This window comes from Chanos chanos, chromosome 4 (assembly GCF_902362185.1).
Source record: "Chanos chanos chromosome 4, fChaCha1.1, whole genome shotgun sequence".
Classification (NCBI taxonomy): Eukaryota; Metazoa; Chordata; class Actinopteri; order Gonorynchiformes; family Chanidae; genus Chanos; species Chanos chanos.
In genome coordinates this window covers 12459222-12481799 of record NC_044498.1, presented here as the reverse complement: position 1 = coordinate 12481799, position 22578 = coordinate 12459222, and the positions used below count along the sequence as shown (strand labels likewise).

The 22578-nt window shown below is 43.3% G+C and overlaps 1 protein-coding gene across 1 annotated transcript; it reads right to left on the bottom strand.

Moving 5' to 3' along the window:
* Nucleotides 1-461: 461 nt before the first annotated feature.
* Nucleotides 462-21806, bottom strand: aspscr1 (ASPSCR1 tether for SLC2A4, UBX domain containing). Its single transcript, XM_030771685.1, has 17 exons — nt 21717-21806; nt 21442-21497; nt 20820-20934; nt 17743-17843; nt 16771-16828; nt 16582-16655; nt 15820-16384; nt 15226-15285; nt 14471-14610; nt 11924-12005; nt 11641-11707; nt 9767-9829; nt 9605-9657; nt 5334-5385; nt 4433-4502; nt 2654-2844; nt 462-577 (listed from the first exon to the last, which is right to left on the bottom strand). The coding sequence occupies exons 1-17, from the start codon at nt 21804-21806 to the stop codon at nt 567-569; spliced, it is 1848 nt and encodes a 615-aa protein (XP_030627545.1). The 3' UTR covers nt 462-566.
* Between the last annotated feature and the right edge of the window lie 772 nt (nt 21807-22578).

Here is a 22578-nt window from a genome sequence, read left to right as displayed (position 1 = left end):
AAACCTGCATCTGACAAAAGTGATATTATCCTGTCTGACACTATAAAAAGGCCCATATCAGGGCCTGTCAAAAGCAATCTACCCTTTCTCTGTAGACACTCGCGAAACAGCAACAAGGCCGTCAAAAGAATAAACAGGCACGTCAAGCAAGATGTTCCAAAAGTGTTTAGCCCAAAAATATCTCTTTTAAGGTAAACTGAATCACACGAAGAGAAACGGACCGAGGGTCACGCTGACCATGGAAAAGTGGCAGATATGTAACGGTGCTTATAATTTACCAATTATGCTAACGATGTTGAAACTAACCCAGGTTTAATGTAGAAATCAAATCTGAGACCTCAAATATCTTCAATGTAGAACAAATACGACACAATGAATCACGGAGCATGGAAATTTTTATTAATGACTTTATTAATGACTTCATAAATCACTGAAAAACTGTCCATTGGCTATGGGGGGAGTGGCACATCAGTGTCAGAGTAGAGAAATGTCAGAGACCAGAGGGCTGTGTTACTATGGAAACCCTCTTAATTGGCCTTCTTCCTAAATTCACACCGGGCTTGGCTTTATTTTTTACCTAGAGGGAAAAAAACCAGGAAAAATAAAAATCAACCCTATATTTTGGCTAAACTTCCAAGAGGATGAATAGCATTTGAAACAAAAACAAGCAAAGTGTTACGTAGAAAGAGTCAAGTAACTTGGTTTTGCGTATAAAAAATAAAAAGGAGTATTTTCACACATCTACGCATTTCTTTTGCATTACTCTGCCCTCAACATGCGCACAACAAAATCACAAAGTGTGTCACTGAGTGATGTGGGTTGGAATAACTGGAGGCATTTTCTTCTCTTCAGAAGAATAGTCAGAGTTCCTGCAATTCTGCATATTTCAAAAACTCAACAACAACATACTAGAAAGAAAACTGGAAAGAAAAGTATACAGTTTTCACAAGACAACAGAGACTTATTCATCTATTTTGGGTGAGGACAGAAAATGGTCAACAAGCACTTGACGACTGATCGGAATGGCCGGACGTTTTTTTCCTTGAAAAAGCTGAGCTATGCTAGATACTTCCAAAAGGAATTCACACATGGAGCACAGAGATCACAGACACCCCCCCCCCCCCAATTCCTCTCCATCCTTTCTTCATTTTGTCTTCTTGTGTTACCAGTTTTTCCAGAACAACCGGATCTTGCAGTACTGTGCTCGCGCGTGAGAATAAACCACCAAAACACAACAAAGGCACAAAAAAAAACAAAAAACAACACAACAAATCAGCAGCAGTACCATCGCCGCGGCTGCCGCAGAACACACATCAGACAGAGAAGAGACCCTGGAGCCCCAGAACCAAGCCCCCACCCCCCCTCCCCCCGAGTCCCTTCATGTGGCCGAGAGAACGGCTCTTTTTCAGAGGCTTTCTGTCAGAGATGACCCCTTAGAGAGCTTGGAATGGCCCATCATTCCAAAAGACATTCTAACTTCTTCAGTCATCGCGTCATTGTTTCGCTCCCTGCATCCTGATGCTGGTTTATAGGACCTTAATGAGAGAGCTGTTGCGGACTGATGGTATAGGATAGTGATGGATGGGTGTGCGACTGCCTTACGAGGGCTTTCCGCTTATTACAAGGCTCCTCTGACGCAAAACAGCCGTTACTCAACCTTTCGCATCCTGTCTCTTTCTTTTATTTCTGACTCACGAGGACATAAAATCTCAGTCATTTCTGCGGGCGTTGTTATGATTGTTTACTCTTGTTTTGCTTTCTTCCTGTTTAGTTTCCGACATTAAAACACGGGATCGTTCACTAGACGATCATTCTAAACCCATTAGGCATCACCGTCTCCATCTGACTAGATGATCAACACCTTGGCATCCGTTGTGTTTGTCCACACGACACGCCGCCAAAAACACATCTAATGAAATATCTCCGACTAGAACCGGGCCTCACGTCATTGGTTTTTTCCCCCCCCGTCTTTCGGCTGAATCTGACTGGGCCGGGGTCTGTGTTTGTAGGCATATTTGTCTCCGCGTCCCCTTTCACAGGGTTTTAGTAAACTGAACGAGCGATAGTATGACGGGCACTCGTTTATTTCACTGCAAGGACGGTGGCTGACCCTGCAAACGAGCGTTTGGCCCAGGTACAACCTAAGTCAGAGTTTCATCAAAAAGTCACTTTGATGTTTTTGTCTCCCACATTTTGCCTCAGTTTGTGTGATGTAGCTAGCCAGATTGATAAGACAGCTTTAAAAAAATGAAAACAGTGATAAAACTTCATAATATAACAACAATAAAAATACTCACTTACTATGGCAGTTCGTATTTGCATTAGGGAAGCACTAGCACATTCATAAACAAAAGCTCCTAATTTCTGAAGATATATCAATGGATCCAGAAGGGAGAAGCACTGATTTACAGAGACTATGACCCTCCAAATAATTACAGTGGTAATAACTGTCTTTAAATGCTAATCTATGACTATTTTTTCAAGATATTTCTTAATATTAATAGTTATTTTATTTATATCTCTTCTTAATGCTTCGCAATGACTCAAATTAGAGTCTGACTAGAGGAAGTAGGTCAAAGTTCAGTACAACGTGGACTGCTCCTGCAGGCCTCTTCTGTTGGTGTTGGTTGCCATAGTGACGGCTAGAACCCACCTGGTAGTTTTAGCCATTTGGGCACCTTGCCAGGGTCGGTCCGAACCGGTTTTGGAGCAGCCTGATCATGTGTGTCAAATTCATCCTCTGCTGACCTCTGTTGACCAGCTGCTGCGCTGGACTCTTCATACAGTGGAGCAGTCTCCTCAGACAGCTGTGTGGAGCTGGGAGCAGGAGACCTGGGCATGCAGCTGTGAGAGTGGCGGGGAGAGAGAGAGAGAGAGAGAGAGAGAGAGAGATTGTAACACGGTAAGAGAGGGTAAAAGAAAAGCAGAGTAGAAGGAGAAAAGGAAAGGCGGAGGTTGATAGATGGAGGAGATTAAGTGGATGAAAGGAAAGAGAGAGAGAGAGAGAGAGAGAGAGAGAGAGGAAGACGGAAGACAGACAAGGGAAGAAGGAGAAAAAGAGAAAAGAGTAATTGGACCGCATTGCTCTTATCCTTCTGCTCATCCCAGGACCATTGAGAGTGATTTTGGAGTAGAGGAAGTATTCAGTCCTTATGACCCCTTTCATGTGAGAGAACTACGACAAAAAGGTTATAGGTCACGACCTGTTGAGTGGCTGCTGTTATTAGAAGCTTCCTGTGAAGAGTGACTTCAGTGAAAACATCTTAATCTTTCCAGCTACAAGCACTTCCCCTACATGGGACATTAACCACCTGCTGCTATTGCAGAAACATCTGTAGCTTCAGTGAAAGACACAAGTGTAATATCCAAATGTGGATTTCAGGGATTAAGAAAAAAAAACTCCCACTATACTTATTATAATGGCCCCATAACTTTCATACGTCCCCAAATACTCAATGTTGAGAGTTTGTCCACAGCGGATTAATACTGGGTGAAGACGGAGCAGTTAATCTAGACCTATTTTCTAATTCCCAGTTGAGATTTAGGGATATCAGCTTTAATTATTGTTTTCAGTAGGTCTTGTGACATGACGTGACCGACCCGAACCGTTCTGGCGTTCTCATCGTCCTATTTACGCCATCTCGCCCATTAAGTCATCTCAGTGACATGTCACACCAGGCTGCGTTTGAGCACCTCTTCCCCTTTGAAGTGTATACTCTAGGGGGCGACAGGAGGGGTGGGAGGGGATGGGGGGGGGGGGTGACACAGTGGGTGGCGGGCGATGATGAAGGGGAGAGAAGCGACAGGTGGGGAAGAGAGGACGGGGTCGGTAGTTGGGGTTTTACTAGGAAACGTGCGCTATCTTTGGAGTGGTCAAGGGGAGGTGGAGAAGGGGGCAGGGGTGGGGGGGGCGGGAGTGTGAGTGGGGGGGCTCGGTTTAGGAAATGAGGGTGTGTGGGGACACCTGTGGCTTTGGCGGAACGCTTCCATTCTGCCGGAACCTCAAAGGGATTCCAGCACGAATGACTATCCACTCCGGAACATAGCTGCCCTGCCACCGGGAGGGGGGGGAATGCTGCCATGTTACCATGGAGATAGCACAACTTTATTCTGCCACAGTCACCACTAATGAGAGTGGGCGGACAATGTAGTGTGAGGTGGGGGTGGGGGTGGGGGTGGGGGGTCACAGACAATAGTGGACTAGGCTCTGGGGATTGCTTTTAGCATAAAAATACTTTGAAAATACCGTTTACACAACACCGGACTAAAACATACGTGTCATATGATGTTACTTAGGAAAACATGAAAACCTTCTACAATATGTCAAAGGACCGAGACAAATCTGGCCCCTGGGGTGAGTGTCCTGCATCTGGGGTCCAGCTATGGGTATCTGGGGTGAGGATCGTGTTGACTGAGGACAGCGGACACCTACCCGGCAATGAGTTCATCGGCTTGAAGGGCAGACACACTGCTGTCCAACAGTTCCCTCCGCAAGTAGCACTCTGTGGAAAACACCAGCACACACACACACACACGCGCGCGCACACACACACACACACACACAGACGCTATCATTATGCAAAAAGACACATGCTATGCTTCTCACTCTGGAATGCCCCATCCTTAATTATCAGTATGGCAGCCGCCACCACTTGAAAAAGAACGGGTTATCCCGAAAAGCACTGTGGCATGACGTAGCAAGTGCATCGTTAGAGCGTTTTAGACAAGGCTCTTCTCCGTAAAGCAAAACAGTCGTAGTTAAACACGACAGAACGCAGTCGGAGCGGCTGTGAGAAACAGGTTAATGATACACAAACACATTAACAGGTTTCTAAAGACACCATTGCAGTACTGTTATTGGAAAACCCAGCAATTTCTTGTCATTATCAAAGCTGCGTTGATGTGGTCCTATATTCCATTACTGTGTGCAGATATAGCGTGCCAACTTTTTTTTTTTTTTTTGAAAGAGAGCACCTTGATAGGCTGAATGTAACGGCTTTCATGCAAACGCTGACTGTATAAACATACACGACAGTTTCTTCTCTCTCTCTTTTTTTTTTTGCATACTGGTATAAAAGCTGAAGCATAAACCAGTGGAATAAAACTACAATAAATCCTTTGAAACTCGCAAAGCGTGTGTTTGGTACAGATATCTATTTCTAAAATGGGATAAATAACTGTACGAATAACTGTCCCTGTGGACTCGGGGCGGTTGGAATTGTACTGGACCTCCTGCGAAAACAGGCTTCCAGTAAACGAGATTGGTTTTGACGGTATTGGTTTGGACAGGGGATGAAAAGGAGGACATGAACTGGAGGTGACTGTTAACGAACCTGTCGTCACGTCGGAGCCAAAGTACACGAGAGCAGCAGGGAAGAGTTTGGCCTGTGAGAGGAGACAGAATGATCATAGCAGAGCGTTACACATAGATTTACAATTGCACGTTTGTTTGCCTCACACGGAGAATGTGTGTTTCATATCATTAGCCAAGTTCATTTGGAGGACCGACAACTCAGGCTCTCTCTCGGTGAGTAGAACACACGCGCACGCACGCACGCACGCACACACACACACACACACACACACACACATACACACACAAATGCAAGTATGCAACAGCTCCCCAACTCACACACGCATGCACACACACATTCATTCTCACACAAGGAGATCAATGGAGATCACCAAGCTGGATCTGTCTTGGTCCCTGCTCAGAGTGCTGTGTTGCTATAGTGGGAAGACCGTGCTAATTGCTATTATTAGAAGTCTTTGAGGAAGAAACAATGCGTTTAAATGGGCTACAAGGCATTCTGTCCCCGCAAAACGTCCCCTGTTTGAAGAGTCGCTCCCGTAGGGGTTTGGGAGGGGGTGCGGGGTCGGTGGAGGGAGGGGTAAGTGGGGGCATGGTATCAAAGGCTAGCTGGGATGGGAAACATTCCTTCCGTGACATGACACAAAGTGATTAAAGATTCTGTTTGTGTGCCTTTAATGCTTTAAAGTCCTAATAGAGGGAGACAGAGATGGAGACAGAGAGAAGAGAGAGAGAGAGAGAGAGAGAGAGAGAGAAGGACAGAGAGCGAGAAAGAAAGAAAGAAAGAAAGAAAGAAAGAAAGAAAGAAAGAAAGAAAGAAAGAAAAAGAAAGTAGGGACAAGTACAAAAAAACTCCACCAGAACATGACTGTGTGCCAGGCCTACATACATATATGTGGGCAGAAATATTGGTAACATGACAGGGAGAGCTCCACACAGGAAAGCAAATGAAGTTTTGTCTCAAACACAGAGAGAAGGGACAGTCCACAGCTGAAAACTCATTCAAACAGTGATGGGTCTGCACAAATACACACACACACACACACACACACACACACACACACGCATAAAAGCACAGGCTAAATATACACACAAATAAACACGGACGTCTATGACGTGCAAAAAAACACTCACATATACACCTTATGTAGGCTGGAGGGTGTTGTTTTCTGCAATAACTCACACTCACACTCAGACAACCACTGCCTTCATTTTAACCGCTACAAACATTCACTTCTGGACAAACCTTTTTAACATCCACCACAAGAAACACACACACACACACACACCGAAAATCATCAAAAACGATGGGAACCAAAAAAAAAGCATAGCATGACAACTGGACAAACCACAAAACATTCCCTTGTTCTTTCATTTCTTTCCCTCTTTTTAATTCTCTGTCCATTGGTCTCTCTCTCTCTCTCTCCTGTCTGTGTGTGAGTGGTTGTTCTGACAGATGTCTGACACTCAAAATCCTTCTGGAGAGTAACTTTTCTCAGCTGTATTCTGAAAAAAACACACAACCTTAGAACAGTGTTTCTACTGGAAGACACCTCAGAGATGGCAAAGAAATACTGGGGATCTGTTTCTCTCTCTCTCACATACACCATACACACACACACACACACACACACTCTCACTTACTCACTCACTCGCTCACTAACTCGCTCACTCACTCGCTCACTCACTCACTCACTCACTCACTCACTCATTCTGTCTTTCTCCCTCTCACGTATGCATACGCTCAATGGAAACACACCATGATTAGTCCCAGAGACCAAAGGCACATTCAATTTCCCTCACACCCGTACTCATCAGTTTCAGAGAAACACAAACATGCACAAAGCCTCGTCCAGCAGGTCGTCTCATAAACACGTACACAAAAAACATACAAACTGTCAACATAAGCACGCAGAGACACGCAAATACACATATGTGTACATGCACAAGCTCACACATGCTGACATACACTTTAGTCATGCCCTTGGTGGCAAGAATGGAAAGTTTATTTCTAGCGGTGTAATCATAAGAATCTGCCCTTTCAACAATCAGCCTTCAAATTTTGTTTCATCTCCTTTTGCCCATAACAACATCAAACACAGCCCATCGGTCAGCAGGTCACATAGGGAGAGAGCGAGAGAGAGAGAGAGAGGGAAAGAGGGAGAGAGAGGGGGGGGGGGGGAGTGGGGGAGAGATAGGGAGGAGGGGGGGAGAGGGGGAGGGGGGGAGTAAGATCCAGAAAGAAAGCAAGACCATTGCCAGATTGAACCTCTAAGTCCCCTGTACTTGTTAGTCCACTTATATGCCAATGTGGTGCCTGGGTCAGAGAGAGTTTGTTTACGTCTGTGTGTGTATGTGTGTGTGTATGTGTATGTAATATGTGCGTGCGTGTGTATTTGTGTCCGTGAGAGAGTTGAATCTGTTGATTGTCTCCAATAGGCACTGGTGTGTCTCGGTTCATCCAAACCATCCAACATTGCCACGAAGAGATACTAGGAGGCTAATCCTCTCCTCTTTACAAAGAGAGAGAGAGAGAGAGAGAGAGAGAGAGAGAGAAAGAAAAAAACAGAGAAGAGGGTGGGGGTGAGATCAAAGGACCCCATATGCCAATTTCCACCTGGCAAAATCAAAGCCAGCTGAGGTCAGAGCAAAAGGAGAGAATGTTCCGGCCTTTTCCTTTGAAAAGTGAGTGGAGGAGAGGCCCTTCAAATCAGCCCGTCCTCTTTCATTCGTTCATTTTCTCCCTCTCTCTCTCTCTCTCTTTCTCTGTGCAGGGGGTATCCTCGTTCTTTGACCATCTTCTTAACCCAAACCATAAGCCTACTCTAAGCCTGGACTTGACACACTGCTAAATCCTAACCCTGAACCTGACCCTAACCCTGACCTCTAGAAAGTCACCGCTACAAACAGACAGAGAGGGGGAGAGAGAGACAGAAAAAGAGGAACCAATTACACAATTGACCGATGCAGAGAGAGAGAGAGAGAGCGAGAGACAGGGACGGAGAGAGAAAGGGAGGGGGGTGACAAAGACAGAGAGAGTGATAGACAGAGAGACAGAGAAGGGGGGGGGGAAGAGAGCGAGAAAGAGAGAGAGAAAGAAAGAGGGTGAAGGACAGAGATAGAAACAGCTACACAGACCTAGTGATAGGGAGAAAGCACGCTAGGGTTCATATATTTGCAGAAGGGGAAGTGGGATTGTGGTGTTTAAAGAGGTCAGAGGGGGTCCAAAGGAATTCCACAGAATCAACAATCTGCTGTAATCAAACAGTTATCTTGACAATAACTGGACTGCCATGAGCCCACCCACAAAGGGCTGCTGCTCTACACTACACACACACACACACACACATACCCAGTGTATACACACAAACACTCACACTCAGTTTGCCCACAAAATCTCACATACACACCCACATAGACAATCCTGCCACACACCAACACATGCCTCCAAGCTTCGTCTGACAGATATACACAGATGTGTAAAGCACGCACTACAACACACACACACGCTCTGGTTCTTCCCCCCTCCATGGGACATAAGGAGACCAGAACTGATGTTGTCCACGAGGTGCAATGTGTTCTGTGTGTGTGTGTGTGTGTGTGTGTGTGTGTCTATTCAGGGCTGATTATATAAAGTGTATGTGTGAGTAAGACATGCTGACAGACAGATGAGCAGAGAAATACTCTCTCACGCACACGCACACGCGCACACAGACACACAGACACACACACAGATACACACATACGGACAGACAGACAGACAGACAGACAGACACACACACACACACACACACACACACACACATTCTCTTATCTCTGTCTCACTGCCATTACCACACAGACTCGTTTAAAAACGCAGTGGAACAGTTTGTACCATTTTATGTCCTAATTTGAGTTTTCTGTCTTTTGATTTGTAAGGCAGAGACAGGAGAGGCAAAGAAATTTGTAATGTTCCCGGATGAAGATGCTGATCTCAGTGTGTTGTTTATGGCAGTTATTTTGTCAGTGGGTTCTTTGGTAGGCTCATATATTTCAATTGAAACCAATAATCTAAATGACAAAAGTTGATAGAAAGAAAGAAAGAAAGAAAGAAAGAAAGAAAGAAAGAAAGAAAGAAAAATTCATCCCCCTCAAAGTTATGTCTGTTTCCAATTAAATCATAAAAGCTTTGAATTTCATTTACGATAAAAGGAACACAAACAGGCACACAAAACAAGACAGTTAATTAGTTGGGAAATATAAACCGTTAGGAAAGGCAGACTGAAACTGAGAGAGAGGACCTGTGGTTCTTACCTGGAAAAGAGTAGCAGTGGAATCATCAAGTATTGTCTTAGGGGGGGCAATGACTGGCAATTAGAGAAAGAGAAAATTAGGCCGAGTTCTTAATATGTGTCTATGACAGAAAATGTCTCATATGTGTGGAGCTGAGTGAGAGTACAATACACATAAACTCACACAAATAGAAGCGGAGCTGAGGATCTTCTAGGTGTTTCCGCACAAACTCCTTCAAAACGCCGACTGAAAAACAGGAACTTCATTTTCAGATTATGTAAGTACAGCTGAAAAAAAAACCACTGAACATTGACAGGTGTCTTACATTACTGACAAGTCATGATTTCATTCCGTAAATATCTCCTTTAAAGGAGAAAATCAAATCAACCCTGTCTGATATACACACTCTTAACGATTACCTTGATATTCATCAGAAGTTTAGATAGTTTATTGATTTGTGTGTGTGTGTGTATGTGTTGGCTTTTTTGATTATTTGTTTGTCTCTCACCAAAACACTCATTTTCCAGAACAATCTAAAATGCCCTCAGAACTACATTGATTTACCAACCCATTAATAGTTGTAGCGAGGTTACCATTACATTTTCAAACAAATGATTTTTTTTGAACTTTGAAATAAAGAGATAAAAGAAAACAGACTTATACCTCACAGTGCTTTTTGAGTGTGTGTGTAATTTTTTTTTAACTTTTGTAATTTGTGCCTACAGGAGATGGAAGGATATCATTTACTAGAATCTCTCACAACAATCTTTTATTGGTCCCCGTGCTAGAATTCAAAGCTCTTTTTGTTAGGTCATCTGTACACTGTACTATCAAAACTCAAAACTATCAAAATTCAAACAATGAAAATCATTGGCCAACGTTAGTCTACTCAAATAATGTATCAACAAAAAAATACTATTGACAATTCAGTTACAAGAAGACTTCATTTCAGGGCTTAAAACCCTTAAATATATCCCAAACACATTTGAACAAAAAAAATCTAACACTCTCAAACATTCATGGAAAATTTCAATAATGTCACCCCTAAATACTCCCAAACCATTTCAATTCCTTGCCTCTAATGCTCCCAATCATTCACAGATGTTATGAAATCCTTACGCCGGCTAAAACTGCCAAAAACAGAACATGTTGTTATTGTTTGTTGTTTGGCATCTGGAGTTATTATCATATCGGTATTTGTATTTCTCTTTGATTGAAAAATGTCTCGCATCATGCTGATAGTTCCGGCTGGTAAACCACAGTGAGATTAGCATGGCAGTCATAGCTGTGGACAGTCAGTGTAAGGAGTGTGGTTTAGTTCCCAGTACATGCGTACGTGTCGGGGTGTGAGTGTGTGTGTGTGTGTGTGTGTGCGTGCGTGTGCGTGTGTGTTGGGATGTGGGGGAAAGAATAAAATGATCATCATCTTGAGGGTCAGTTTAGAAGATATGCAGTAAGGCTGTCGAGTATGTCTCTTTCTGGGTTTGCATTTCTACATTTGTGTATTTCTATGCTTCTACAGTCACCGTCCTATATATGTGCGTGTGTTGATCAGTATATGCTTCTTTTGTGAAAGAGTGTACACACTCAAGGAGGTCTGTGTACGTATAAATTTGTGTGTGTATTTGTGATTTCAGAACATGCTGGACTCTGTGTGTGTGTGTGTGTGTGTGTGTGTGTGTGTGTGCGCGCGCGTGTGCGCACGTAGCTTATATTCCAGTACATTTATGTATGTGTGTGCTGAGAGAATTTATTTCTGTGTGTAAATCTGGTAAATAAAGAGAGGGGAACATTTTAAATGAAATCAGGCCATGACAGTTATGAAAGACATAGACATCAAAGCTTAATGGAATGGCAAGAGAAGCCTCCTGCACCCCATCCTTCTCCTCCAAACACACTCTTTTAAAAATGAGGTAGAACTGTCCAAAATGTTTCATCTCCTATCTGACACATATATTATTCCATATGAAAGAAAGAAAGATAGAGAGAGTAAAGACTGACAGAAAGATAGACAGACTGCCAGAAGGAAAGAAAGAAAGAAAGAAAGACAGACAAACCTGTCTCCAGTGGTCTGAAAAACCCTTGTAAAACATGTCTGTCTGGGAACTGGACTCTGAGTACCACCTGAAAACAATGGTACAGCGTTACAACAACATTACAACAGCATAACAGCAACACCTCAAAAGAAACAGTAGATCACAGCAGATTTGTCTTATAATGTACAGTGAAAGTGTAGAGTACTCCTGTTGCCTTATGGGGGACCCTCCTATAGTAAATGACTCATCTGTTACTGATCTGCAGGTATGGAGAGATAACTAATGGGCAGATATATAATCTCACCTTAGGATACCTGTCCATCTTCTCTTTCATCTGTGACTCTCTAAGAGCCTTAGTCATCAGAGGAGTCTCCTCTAGCATCCTCCTGAAAAACAGAAAGGCAGAGAAAGTGAAATTTACTGGCCCGACTTTAAAGAGAGTTGGAGAATGTTGTTTCCGTACAAAATAGAGATACTCTTGAAAGAACCGACTTTTGAATTCCTCTGAAAAACTAAAATGTTCCAGATTTACTGCCAAAAAAGTGTTAACATTTGTGAGCGTGAGAGATGAGAGAGAGAGAGAGAGAGAGAAAGAGAGAGAGAGAAAGAGAGAGAGGGAGAGACAGACCGAACTCTGTGGTTCTATAATTCTATGGTTCATAATTGGAGACAATTATACAGTAGAAGCTGTGCCATCGGGCTGTCTGATTCACCAATGGGGCGACAGTGAGCCCCCACCAATTAAGGGAAGTGGGTGGGACACCTCAGGGTGTCTGGCTTTTGTCCAAGACAAACATGAACACAAATCATCTGATTAATGCCAGCAGATCTGTGAAACAGCGCATGCAAGAGATGCACTAAAGCTAACAATGTTAAAACCTGGGTCTACAGAAAACCCCTTCTCTACCAGAACCTGAACAACAAACACCAAAAGTAAAACCCACTGCCCCTGGAAAGTTCCAGACTTTTTTCTAAAGAAAAAAGTAAAGCCTTTTACTCTACATAACTTGACTGGAGCACTAGCACTATGATCCAGGCGAACAAGAACTTGAGCAATTCATATGAAATCAGACATGTCACTCAAAACAACAAAAATAGGCCATGTTTACTCATGTGAAGGAAACGATTGTAATGACTGAATTTTTTTGCGTGAGACAAGAAAGAAAACGAGCCAAGATTAACAAAAGTGAACAAAACAACAGCAAACAAATACAGACAATTATCTGAAAGCCGAGCGCAAAGCTCCAAAAATATCCGTCTGAAAAAGACGTGGACACGTCTGAAAAAATAACCGGAGAACGTACACACATAAACGCATACACTTGGCGTTGTGTAGGGTCCTAATTAAGCAGATGGCTAGAGTAAGAGTGACAGTTTGAACAGGGAGATGGGGACTGCTCCCCCTGTGCCTGCGTTTAATACGCTATCATTACAGAGGGGGCGGGAAGCACCAGCATGCGCCGCTGACAGCCTGATTATACCGTCTCCGTAAATGTTTAAGAGAGATGCAACACAACAATCTCTAAAACACGCACACACCCTCACACGCAAACACGCACACACCCTCACACGCAAACACGCACGTGCCATCACGCTGTCACAAAAAGGAGCAGGAAAGAACACCAAAACACCCTCTCTCTCACACACACACACACACACTCACAGTGTCAGCCACAGATAAATGATACACAGCCAAGGTTTTGCACATAAACACACAAACAAAACCGACACACACACACACACACACACACCCCACCAAAGCCCTCACATAGATGTTGTGTACTCCGAATGATGCACACAAAAGCAAACAAGTTCAAAGACCAGAGACGGAGACAAGCCTGTCAGTCAGAGCCGTTCGTCTGGTGCGGTAGGACACAGAAACCATTACGCACGCATACCACGGCAAAACATACACGGCACACTCGTCTGCTCTGCTCGTTCTGGAGTCAGGCACATGTCTGAGAGACAGGCCTATTTTCAACAGGTGCTTGTAAAAGGGAAAAAAAAAAAGTAATTAAGGCTCAGAGTAAGGGAGAGGGAAGAACAGAGGATAGAAAGAGAAGGGGGGGGGGGCGTGAAGGAGAGAAGAAGATGAGTGAGAGAAAGAGAGAGACGTTTTTGCATGGCTGTTGACCACTCCTCTGGAGCTATGGTGCGATTTCTAATGAGATCCAGGAGGGAAAATCATTTAGAGACAGAATATGAGTGATGTCCACAAATAGAACCAGCCAGGGGTCAAAGTGCAAACTTGCTGGGCTGGTGCTACACTCAACTAGAATAGCAGCAATATCTCATTTTTATCTCTCTCCCTCTTTCCCCTCATCCTTTCATCCTCTGCTCCGTGCACTGCTGATTCACTGTCTCTCTTTTTGGATATCTAGCATCAATCTCCGTCTCAAAACCTCACTCTCTCTTCATCTTTTTCTTTTTCTCTGCGCGTCGGACCCACATCCACAGTGAATGAAAGGACTAAAGCTACATCCACAGTGAATGAAAGGACTAAAGCTACATCCACAGTGAATGAAAGGACTAAAGCTACATTCACAGGTGACGTGCATTTGTTTATCGAGCCGTAAAAGCACAGGTACGCCTGAGAAACGCAGAAATGAAAAGGTAGAATTTTCAGCAGATGTAGATGGCAGTCATTTGAAGGGGGGGGGGGATTTACATACAAAGCACTGTCTGAGGTTTTAATGGATGTTTTGGTTTGAGGCTATAGCGCCGCTGGTTATACCAGTACCGGAGATATATACCAATATCTTCCCACAACTTACACCCCTGACCTCCTCTCTCACTCTCTGCCATTCTCTATGAAGACACAAAGCACCCCCCCACCCCCAAACGTATGCACCTCTCGCTCTTCAGCTGGGCAAAGCGCTTCCTCACATCATCCACTGTAACTTCGAAGAACTCATCTGGCAGCTCCTCATCATTGCTATGGCGACGGACGCCAGAGTCCAAATGGTAAACAAGTGCTTCCCTGTCCACAGGCTGCAGAGGGAAGCAGATTAATAGAAACGAGAAAAGAGATTCAATGATAGGTAGAGAGAACATAGTTATTAAGTATGACAAATGTGAAGAGAACAATCACAAACCCTTATTGATCTGAGAGAGTTGTAACACATATCTCTCTAATGGGTTCAGACAGACTTAGAATGCAGTTGGTGCTTAAAGTTTGGTTTGTTCGGCCAAAGTTCAGCTCAGTTTTTGTAATTAAAAATAGGAATGTGAGACAACCTGCATACCCTAATTAACATCAAAGTTTGAGTCAGTTTCCCACATGCACCTAATACACACACACACACACACACACACACACACACACAGTCTATTTCAGAGCAGACTGTGTTTTCTTGACAAGCTCCTTGACACTCTGACCTCAGTCAGATTCTGTGTGAGTTTGGCCTCATTGTCCTGGACCACAGGGGGAATGAGGAGCTATTTTTGGTCCTACTATGGAGGTTCTCTCTGGAGTCTTTGTATAATTCATTCTCGCTCATTCGCAGATTTTACACTTTTGCAATTTGTTTGGTCCCATTGCATTGACATTCAAGTGAAATAGTTTTTATGACTTAAATCTAACCGACAGTTTCACTCTTTCTTTACCTCCAGATGTTCTTCTCTCTCTTCTGTGTCACATGATCCCTGTTTGGCACGAGCTGAGTTCTGAAAGCACAAAAACAGAAAAAAAAAAGTACAGTGCCAACTTACAGACACTAATACACACACACACACACACACACACACAAAGACACAAACAATTATGCAGACTGGAACTCTGTCTTTCTATTCTGGACATGAGAGAATGAGTATCTGCTGTGTGCAAATTGGGGACATCCCATAATTACAGAGACGTAGTAACAGTCTGGTGCTTTCATCTCAAAAACATGTTTTGTTTCATACTGGGGTGGAACAAAGAGAATATGTGTGAGAGGGAAAGCGAGTGAGAGAGAGAGAGAGAGAGAGAGAGAGAGAGCACATGTAAAACAAATCAAAGAAACTACAAAAAGGAGTAGTCAGGAACAAAGAATGGAAGAGTCCATAAGAGCTTTAGAGCAGTAGAAAATTTTAAATAAATAAATAAATAAATAAATGAAAAGGTACAATAGGATGGTATAAAGACAAAAAAGCAAGTTTTAGTGGATAGAAGGTCAATTTTCTCATCCTATGTCATTCCTCCTCTCTCATCCTCTCTCTCACCTTGACGTCTTGGCTGGGTTTGGCTTTCTTGGCTTTGGGTGAGCCACTGGACTGGGATGAAGATGATGAAAATAATGATGATACATCCCTATTGCCACCTGCGCTAGGGCCGCCCAGGCGTTGGCCACCCCCTGAGAAGGGTACAAAGTTGCTCGGTACGGCCGTCTGAGAATGGGCGTGGCACTCTCTGGAGGGACCAGGTTTCTCTTCATCCACCTGTGGTTCTGCTTTTGGCTCCGGTTGCCCCTGGTTACCTACCATCCTGCTTTTGGGCCTTACAGCTTGCTGAGGATCTGGGGTCACCTTAACTTCTTCCTGTTTGGGAGGGGGTGTTTGGCTTTGGGAGGCTGGCTTGAGAACCTGCTCTGAACCAATGGCGGTTTCTGACTCTGTTTGCATATCTAAGCTCGTTGCACTTTCAGCACTAGCCCTTCCTCCAGTCTGCAGAGGAGGCTTGGAAGCAGGAGACAGGACCGATGTGGATGCCATCGTGACGGCATGCGTCGCCATGGCAGCCGTCTCCATAGGCTCATTCTCCTCAGTTTTACTCTTTTTCAGAACATATCTGGGTGGAGACAAACAAATGGGTCTTATTCGCCACCACACTGTATCTAACATAGGACAGCGAATATCAAATCATTATATATTCAATTATGTGCTCTATTACATAATATTTAAAGATAATAATTATTACCATGTTATAAATTAAATTAAATCCTTAAATAGTCATTAACCGTATGAATAAAAGGTGGTTATAGACACCTGATGATGGCACTTCCTCCAGTCAGACCCAAAGACTTGAGTGTGGTTTTCTTCACAGCTTCCTCCCCATTTATCTAGACAAAACAAATCAACAGATACACAGGCTATTACACCTGCATTCTACATTAATACACGTCTCCTACAGACACAAAGGGAGAGAGAGAGAGAGTCAAAGGAGAATCACTTTACCTCATCTCTCATATACACACAAACTGGTGTGGATCCTGATGTTTCTGAGTCAGCCAGTCTGTAAAAAGAAAAGGAAGTGAATGTAGCTGTGACTGAGAGAGAACACACGCACACACACACACACACACACACAAACACACGCACACACACGCACACACACGCACACACACAAGCACGAACACACACAAACACGCGTGCGCGCACACAAAAAAAAGCACACACACTGACAGTAGGATAGCCTGGTTTTATTACCAACGAGTAAGAAGTGAAGAAAGTTTATATAAATGTGTGTTTGAATGAGTGTTTCTGTGAGTGAATAACTATTAATGTGTGTGGGTGAGACTTGTGTTTGTTCAAACATAAAAATCAATCAACTTTGATATATTATCATTCGTCACTCAACATAAAACATCAAAGACTTCTCTGAGCCTTTTTTTTTTTTTAAACTTCCAATGCAGTTTCCATGCTCGGAGGATACCGTGAAAAAGTATGAAGTTGTAAAATTATGTCACAATGATGGAAAGCAGGCTATCACAATACAGAGCACATTGCTTGGCAACCACCCCAGGACAGCCAATAGGAGCAAGACATCAGAACAGGTGCCAAACAAACTGAGTAGCTGAGGCGGGGTCTGCTGAGAAGGGGAGGGGCAGGAAAGCAGAGGGAAGGGTTGAGATGAGTTGGCTGCAGTCCATGGCCCTCATAAAACAGGCTTGGGGTGTGTTCACAACTCACACACGCTAGCCACATCCATAACCACAGCAGGGGGAATTCAGCATTATCAAAGAGGAATGTGGAGTTTGGGCCCATCATCAAACAAACACACAAATAAGCATTCATGTTTCACGTATTCTTGTGTGAGTACAAAAACGCGCACACACACACACACACAAACTCGAGCAGTGGGGCTGGATGTATATAAGCAGAATGAAACAGATATGGACACACACACACACACACACACACACACACCTGGTTTGGGGAAAGTGATTGAGCAGCTCCCACAAACTCTGACCACTAGAGAAAGACCCCTGGAGACGAGAGCCATCCTCCAACTGCAGTGCGACCCGGACCTGGTCAAGATAAAAGTAAAAAACAAACAAACAAACAAAAAAAAAAAACCTTACACCCAGAACCAGACCTTAAACACAGTGTAACAATGAGCACAGCAATTAGCACTGTAGAGACAGCATTCAACAACAGGGATAGAATAGAATCACTTCTTTTGGAAAGAAAGAAACTGAACTAAAAAAAAAAGTAAATAAAATTAAAAAAAAACAAAAAAACAAAACAAAAACAAAAGAAGACTGGTTTCAAAGACCCACATCAGACATCACATACAGAATAAGACCTGGGCAAAAGATAAGAGAGTCTGTGCACATGTTTAAGACTGAGTGAATGATTCAGCGCTAGTAAGAAAAGCACGGACACCCACAGCCCTACTTGGAAGCGGATTTAGCAGTTCTTTCTTTCCCTCTCAGCATCCCGTAAACATGAGGCCGTTAAAGCTCTGGCTTCACCAACAGGACGGTGGTTACTGGTTACCCACCATGCTTTACTGCTGGCCCAGCCTCCCTGTTCATTAATCGCCTTTCCTTGATCTTTCACTCACAAATTAGGCCCCTTTACCCATTTACTGCAGAGAGAGAGAGAGAGAGAGAGAGTGCTTTCATCCTCCTTTCATCCTCCTTTCCAGCAACAAATTTACTCTGACATTCTTCCATCTCTCTTTCCTTTCCTCCACTCCTAAATTTCAGTGTTATAAACACATTCTTTGGATTAGCGAAAGAGTGTGACTACACTTACGGAGGGCGGCGTGGAAAAGCAAAGTTGCATCCCTCACCGATTCCGTTTCCTTTGACATCTGCGCCAAACACATGTTTTATACATGTAACGTAAACCTGACAAGTATATTATAACAGTCTATGATATGTGTTTAGCGGTGGGTGGCCCAGCTGACACACATGGATGACACAAGGCGGGAGAGGCCGGAGCCGAATGATGATGTCATTAACCCTAAGCACTACCGCAGGGTCTTGACCTCTTTTTCCAGGCATTTTCGAAAAACCACGGAGCCCCCCCCCAACCCCCCCCACGCCCCTTTCAAACAGGCCTCCTCGCCTCCTCGCCGTTCACCACTAACCACCAGAACCTCGGCACGCCCGTTCATCACACACACTTACTAAACACCATCAAACCTTAAAAGTGACGAGCACGACTTGAGGAAGTTATTTTTTAAAATTCAAGTTATTTACCGTCTCCGTAAACAAACCGCGGGGAAGAAATAAAGTGAGAAGGGAAGAATTTAGCAGAGGACCTTGATTAATTACGGTAGCCTTCAAAGGAAAGAGGGAGTAAACGAGTTGCTTATGTGTGTGTTTACTGGACTTGAAATGACTTGTGTGTTGTGTTTGAAGAACTCTTTTGCTGTAGTATCCATTGTTTAAAAAGTTCCTGCGCGCAAAACTATGAGAATTTGCACCTGCACACAACATCTGTTGTAGGAAAATTAAGAAGGGGCTTTGTGGCTGTAAGTACGTTTGTGTGCGAGTCTCCGAACAGTGACCTGACTAGAAAGTCTGCACTAACCACACTGATAGAAACAAAAAGCACCTGCACCAGTTTCTGACCTGTCAACCTTATTCACTCTTAACCTCTATCAGTCTTCTTAAAAAAAAAAAAAGAAAGAATTTTTCAAAGTGAAAGGGCTTCTGTCTTGTCTTGAAATAATTAGTTTCCTACACAAACAACCCATCATCTGCAGCCAATATGAGATTGGTCAGGGGGAAGGGGGGGGGGGGTGGAAACAGCACAGAACCTGTTGGGCAGATGTGGCCAGTCCTCTCTTCTCTAAGCCCTCCAATGAAGTTTCTACTATGGCATATTCCATGACACAGCCCAGGCCTGTCCAGGCTGTTTACCAACTGCTGGAGGGTGGCAGGCGGGCCCAGGCAACCCTGTCCTAAGACGGCGGAGGACTTAAAAAGCATGCCATCGACGTGTTAACACTCAAAAAAGCCCCAGCCACATGGCCTGAAAGGAACGCCTAATTACACCAGTTAAAAGAGAAGACTGGAAATTGTGGAGAGGGAACTCATTTCTGGAAAGAAGGGGAGGGAGAGGAAGAGAAAGAGGTGGGGGGGGGGGGGGGGCACCCGCAAACGTTCAAGGGCGGGGGGTGGGGGGAGGTGGGGGGGATTAATGGTTTTGGGCCAGGGAAGCAAACAAGGTGCTGACTATTTTTATGACCCATGATGCAGTAATAAACTGGAAGCACACGTTGTGATCCTGGACGCCACGATGGTGAAGTAATCCACCACAGCGCACCACGCTGTTTAAGCGCTTACTCTCGTAAATCAGCCCCAGCACCAAGCGTCACGACAGAAAATTAAAGAAATTTCTCCACAGAGTCCACATTAACCTTCATAGAAATTCCACTGTACATATAAATTAAATTAAGCTTAAAGGATCTAATAAAAAAAAATAACACAAATTATAAGAGTGGCTGATCACTTTATGATATTTACTCTGCAGTTGATATTGATTCGATTGCTATTGGAACTAGCTGTACTAAGGTATACTATATTGAGATCACACAAATGAAGATCAGTTAGTATTTAGAAGAATATTACAGCTGAGAGGGTTAAGTCGTCGAGGCTTTACATAAAATCTTGCAAAAGGAAATAAAATTACGATAACACAAAAAGGTAACCCGCTCAGACATTGTTAACCTAACTGATGACCCAGGACACAGGAGGCATATTGTGCATGTCCTCTGGAGCTTTCAGTGTCAGTAGGCATATATAACCTTTACTTAACAGATTCCTAAAGATTCATATTATTCATCTGATGAGGTGTGCCTGTTATCATTAGAGTCCACAGACCAATAGAAAATTTACAGAGGAGTGCTACACATTCCTCGTCCTTCACATCATTTTAATGTGGTGTCAGAACGGCATGTAAAGACAGCTGTCTAGAAAAATGTGTTACACTGCAAACTATTGTGCCTATAAGTCCAAAATCATGCAAACAGAGTAATGATCACCCACTGTGCCCTCTGTTGCTGCCTTTTGTCGGGTACTTGGAACCACTTCAAGCTTGGCATTGTTGGGTAGGCTTGCAAACCTCCACTGCAGAGTTAAATCCAGCACATTCCTCTGGAACCTGGGGATAAAAGAGGTTCGCAATGAATGTGGAGCTTTAAATGGGCACTATGGACATTGGATAAAACAAAGAACCTAAAAAAAAAAAAACAGCCAGACACACACACAAACTATGCAGGGGATGAAAAAACATGAAACGAAAGCAAGCAATCATATGATTATGACAATATGTCAATACTTTGAATTTCATACCGTTGTCTTAAAAAAAAGGGACCGTATATTGCTCAACGTACTGTTCAAATACCTTGGATAAACACTGCTAACAAGACCAAGTTAGAGTACATGTACTCGAATACCAAAAAGAACTTCGTGTTAATTGTTTGTGAGGCCACAAATAATAATAATGTTCTGCGTTATTAATTTCGCTATTCAACAATGTATTATGTATTCGCATATCCGAAACCGACAGGTTACAAATAAAAAAGTTTTACATAACACGCTGCTTACTCAGCCCTGAATCTGATTAGCCAGCTATACAGCTAACAGGCTAAAACTCAGCAAAACTCACTTCAGTCCGTGGTCATCAGGATTAAATCCATGCTTCTTGCAAACGTCCTCAAGGACCTATAAAGTATGTAGGGTTTAAAGGCACCATTATCAAAAACAGTATCGTCGAATGTTAGATTAAAACATTACTAGGTTCATCCAACGCTTATCAACCAAGCGAAAATGATCAGTCATGGCTCTCCGACGAAACAAAACATAAACGCAGATCTCTTGTGTTGAGAAGTTGCATGATTTACTGACAGCAGATAACGGGATGAGATCTAAGCCAATAAATACCTGAAGTAACGGTGTATTCGGGAAGACTTTTACAGTTTGTCTTCTTCCATTTGGAGTTAATACAGTAACTGCAGTGCTGCTGGCTGCCATTGCAATGTGACGTCACACTGTTTGTTTGAAATAACTTTATTACCAATTTGTCTGTTACACAACTAAATCATCTCAATCACCTACCATTATGAAAGTCGAATTCGTGGAAAACAATGTTAGGTAGTTTATAGTTCTTTTGCTATTATTACCTTGGATTAATTTAGCACAGAAATTGAACGATATATGTTGTTATGTATTACCTCCTTCAGAATCACGACAAATATATTTCAGCACCAAGAGGCACAGAACAGCGCCACAAAAGACAGTTTTTGTTACAAAACTATCGATGACCCATCCAAAAATCAAGTTCACAGAATTGTCACAGACAGTACAAGAAAAGGTGGAAGCTCAAGTGGGCCATTCAAATGTGATGTCACTCTAAAGATAATTACTAGTCCTGCCAGGTTATTTGGTTAGGCTGATACAACTTCGTCATGACTAACCACCTTATTCTGTATTCAGTGCCATGCTTGTTATTTTCCTGCAAATCTGTGAAATACTTCACTGATTTAGAAGAATAAATAAAAATCACACTTTTTGCATGGCGCCCAACACTGATTACCTGCTCTTGAGCTACAACCTTCAATGAGCGGTCGAGCCGGTATCATTTACCGTGTCCAATTCACAAAATTAAAGTTAAATAGTGTACCCCTGCAGTTTCAGGGAACCTCATATTACGCTGGCACCATTTTGTCTGTGAGGAAGAGAGATGCCACTTTAAAAGGGCAAAAAGACGTAAACAAATGCATGCCAAAGCGGTGTGTTCTTAAAC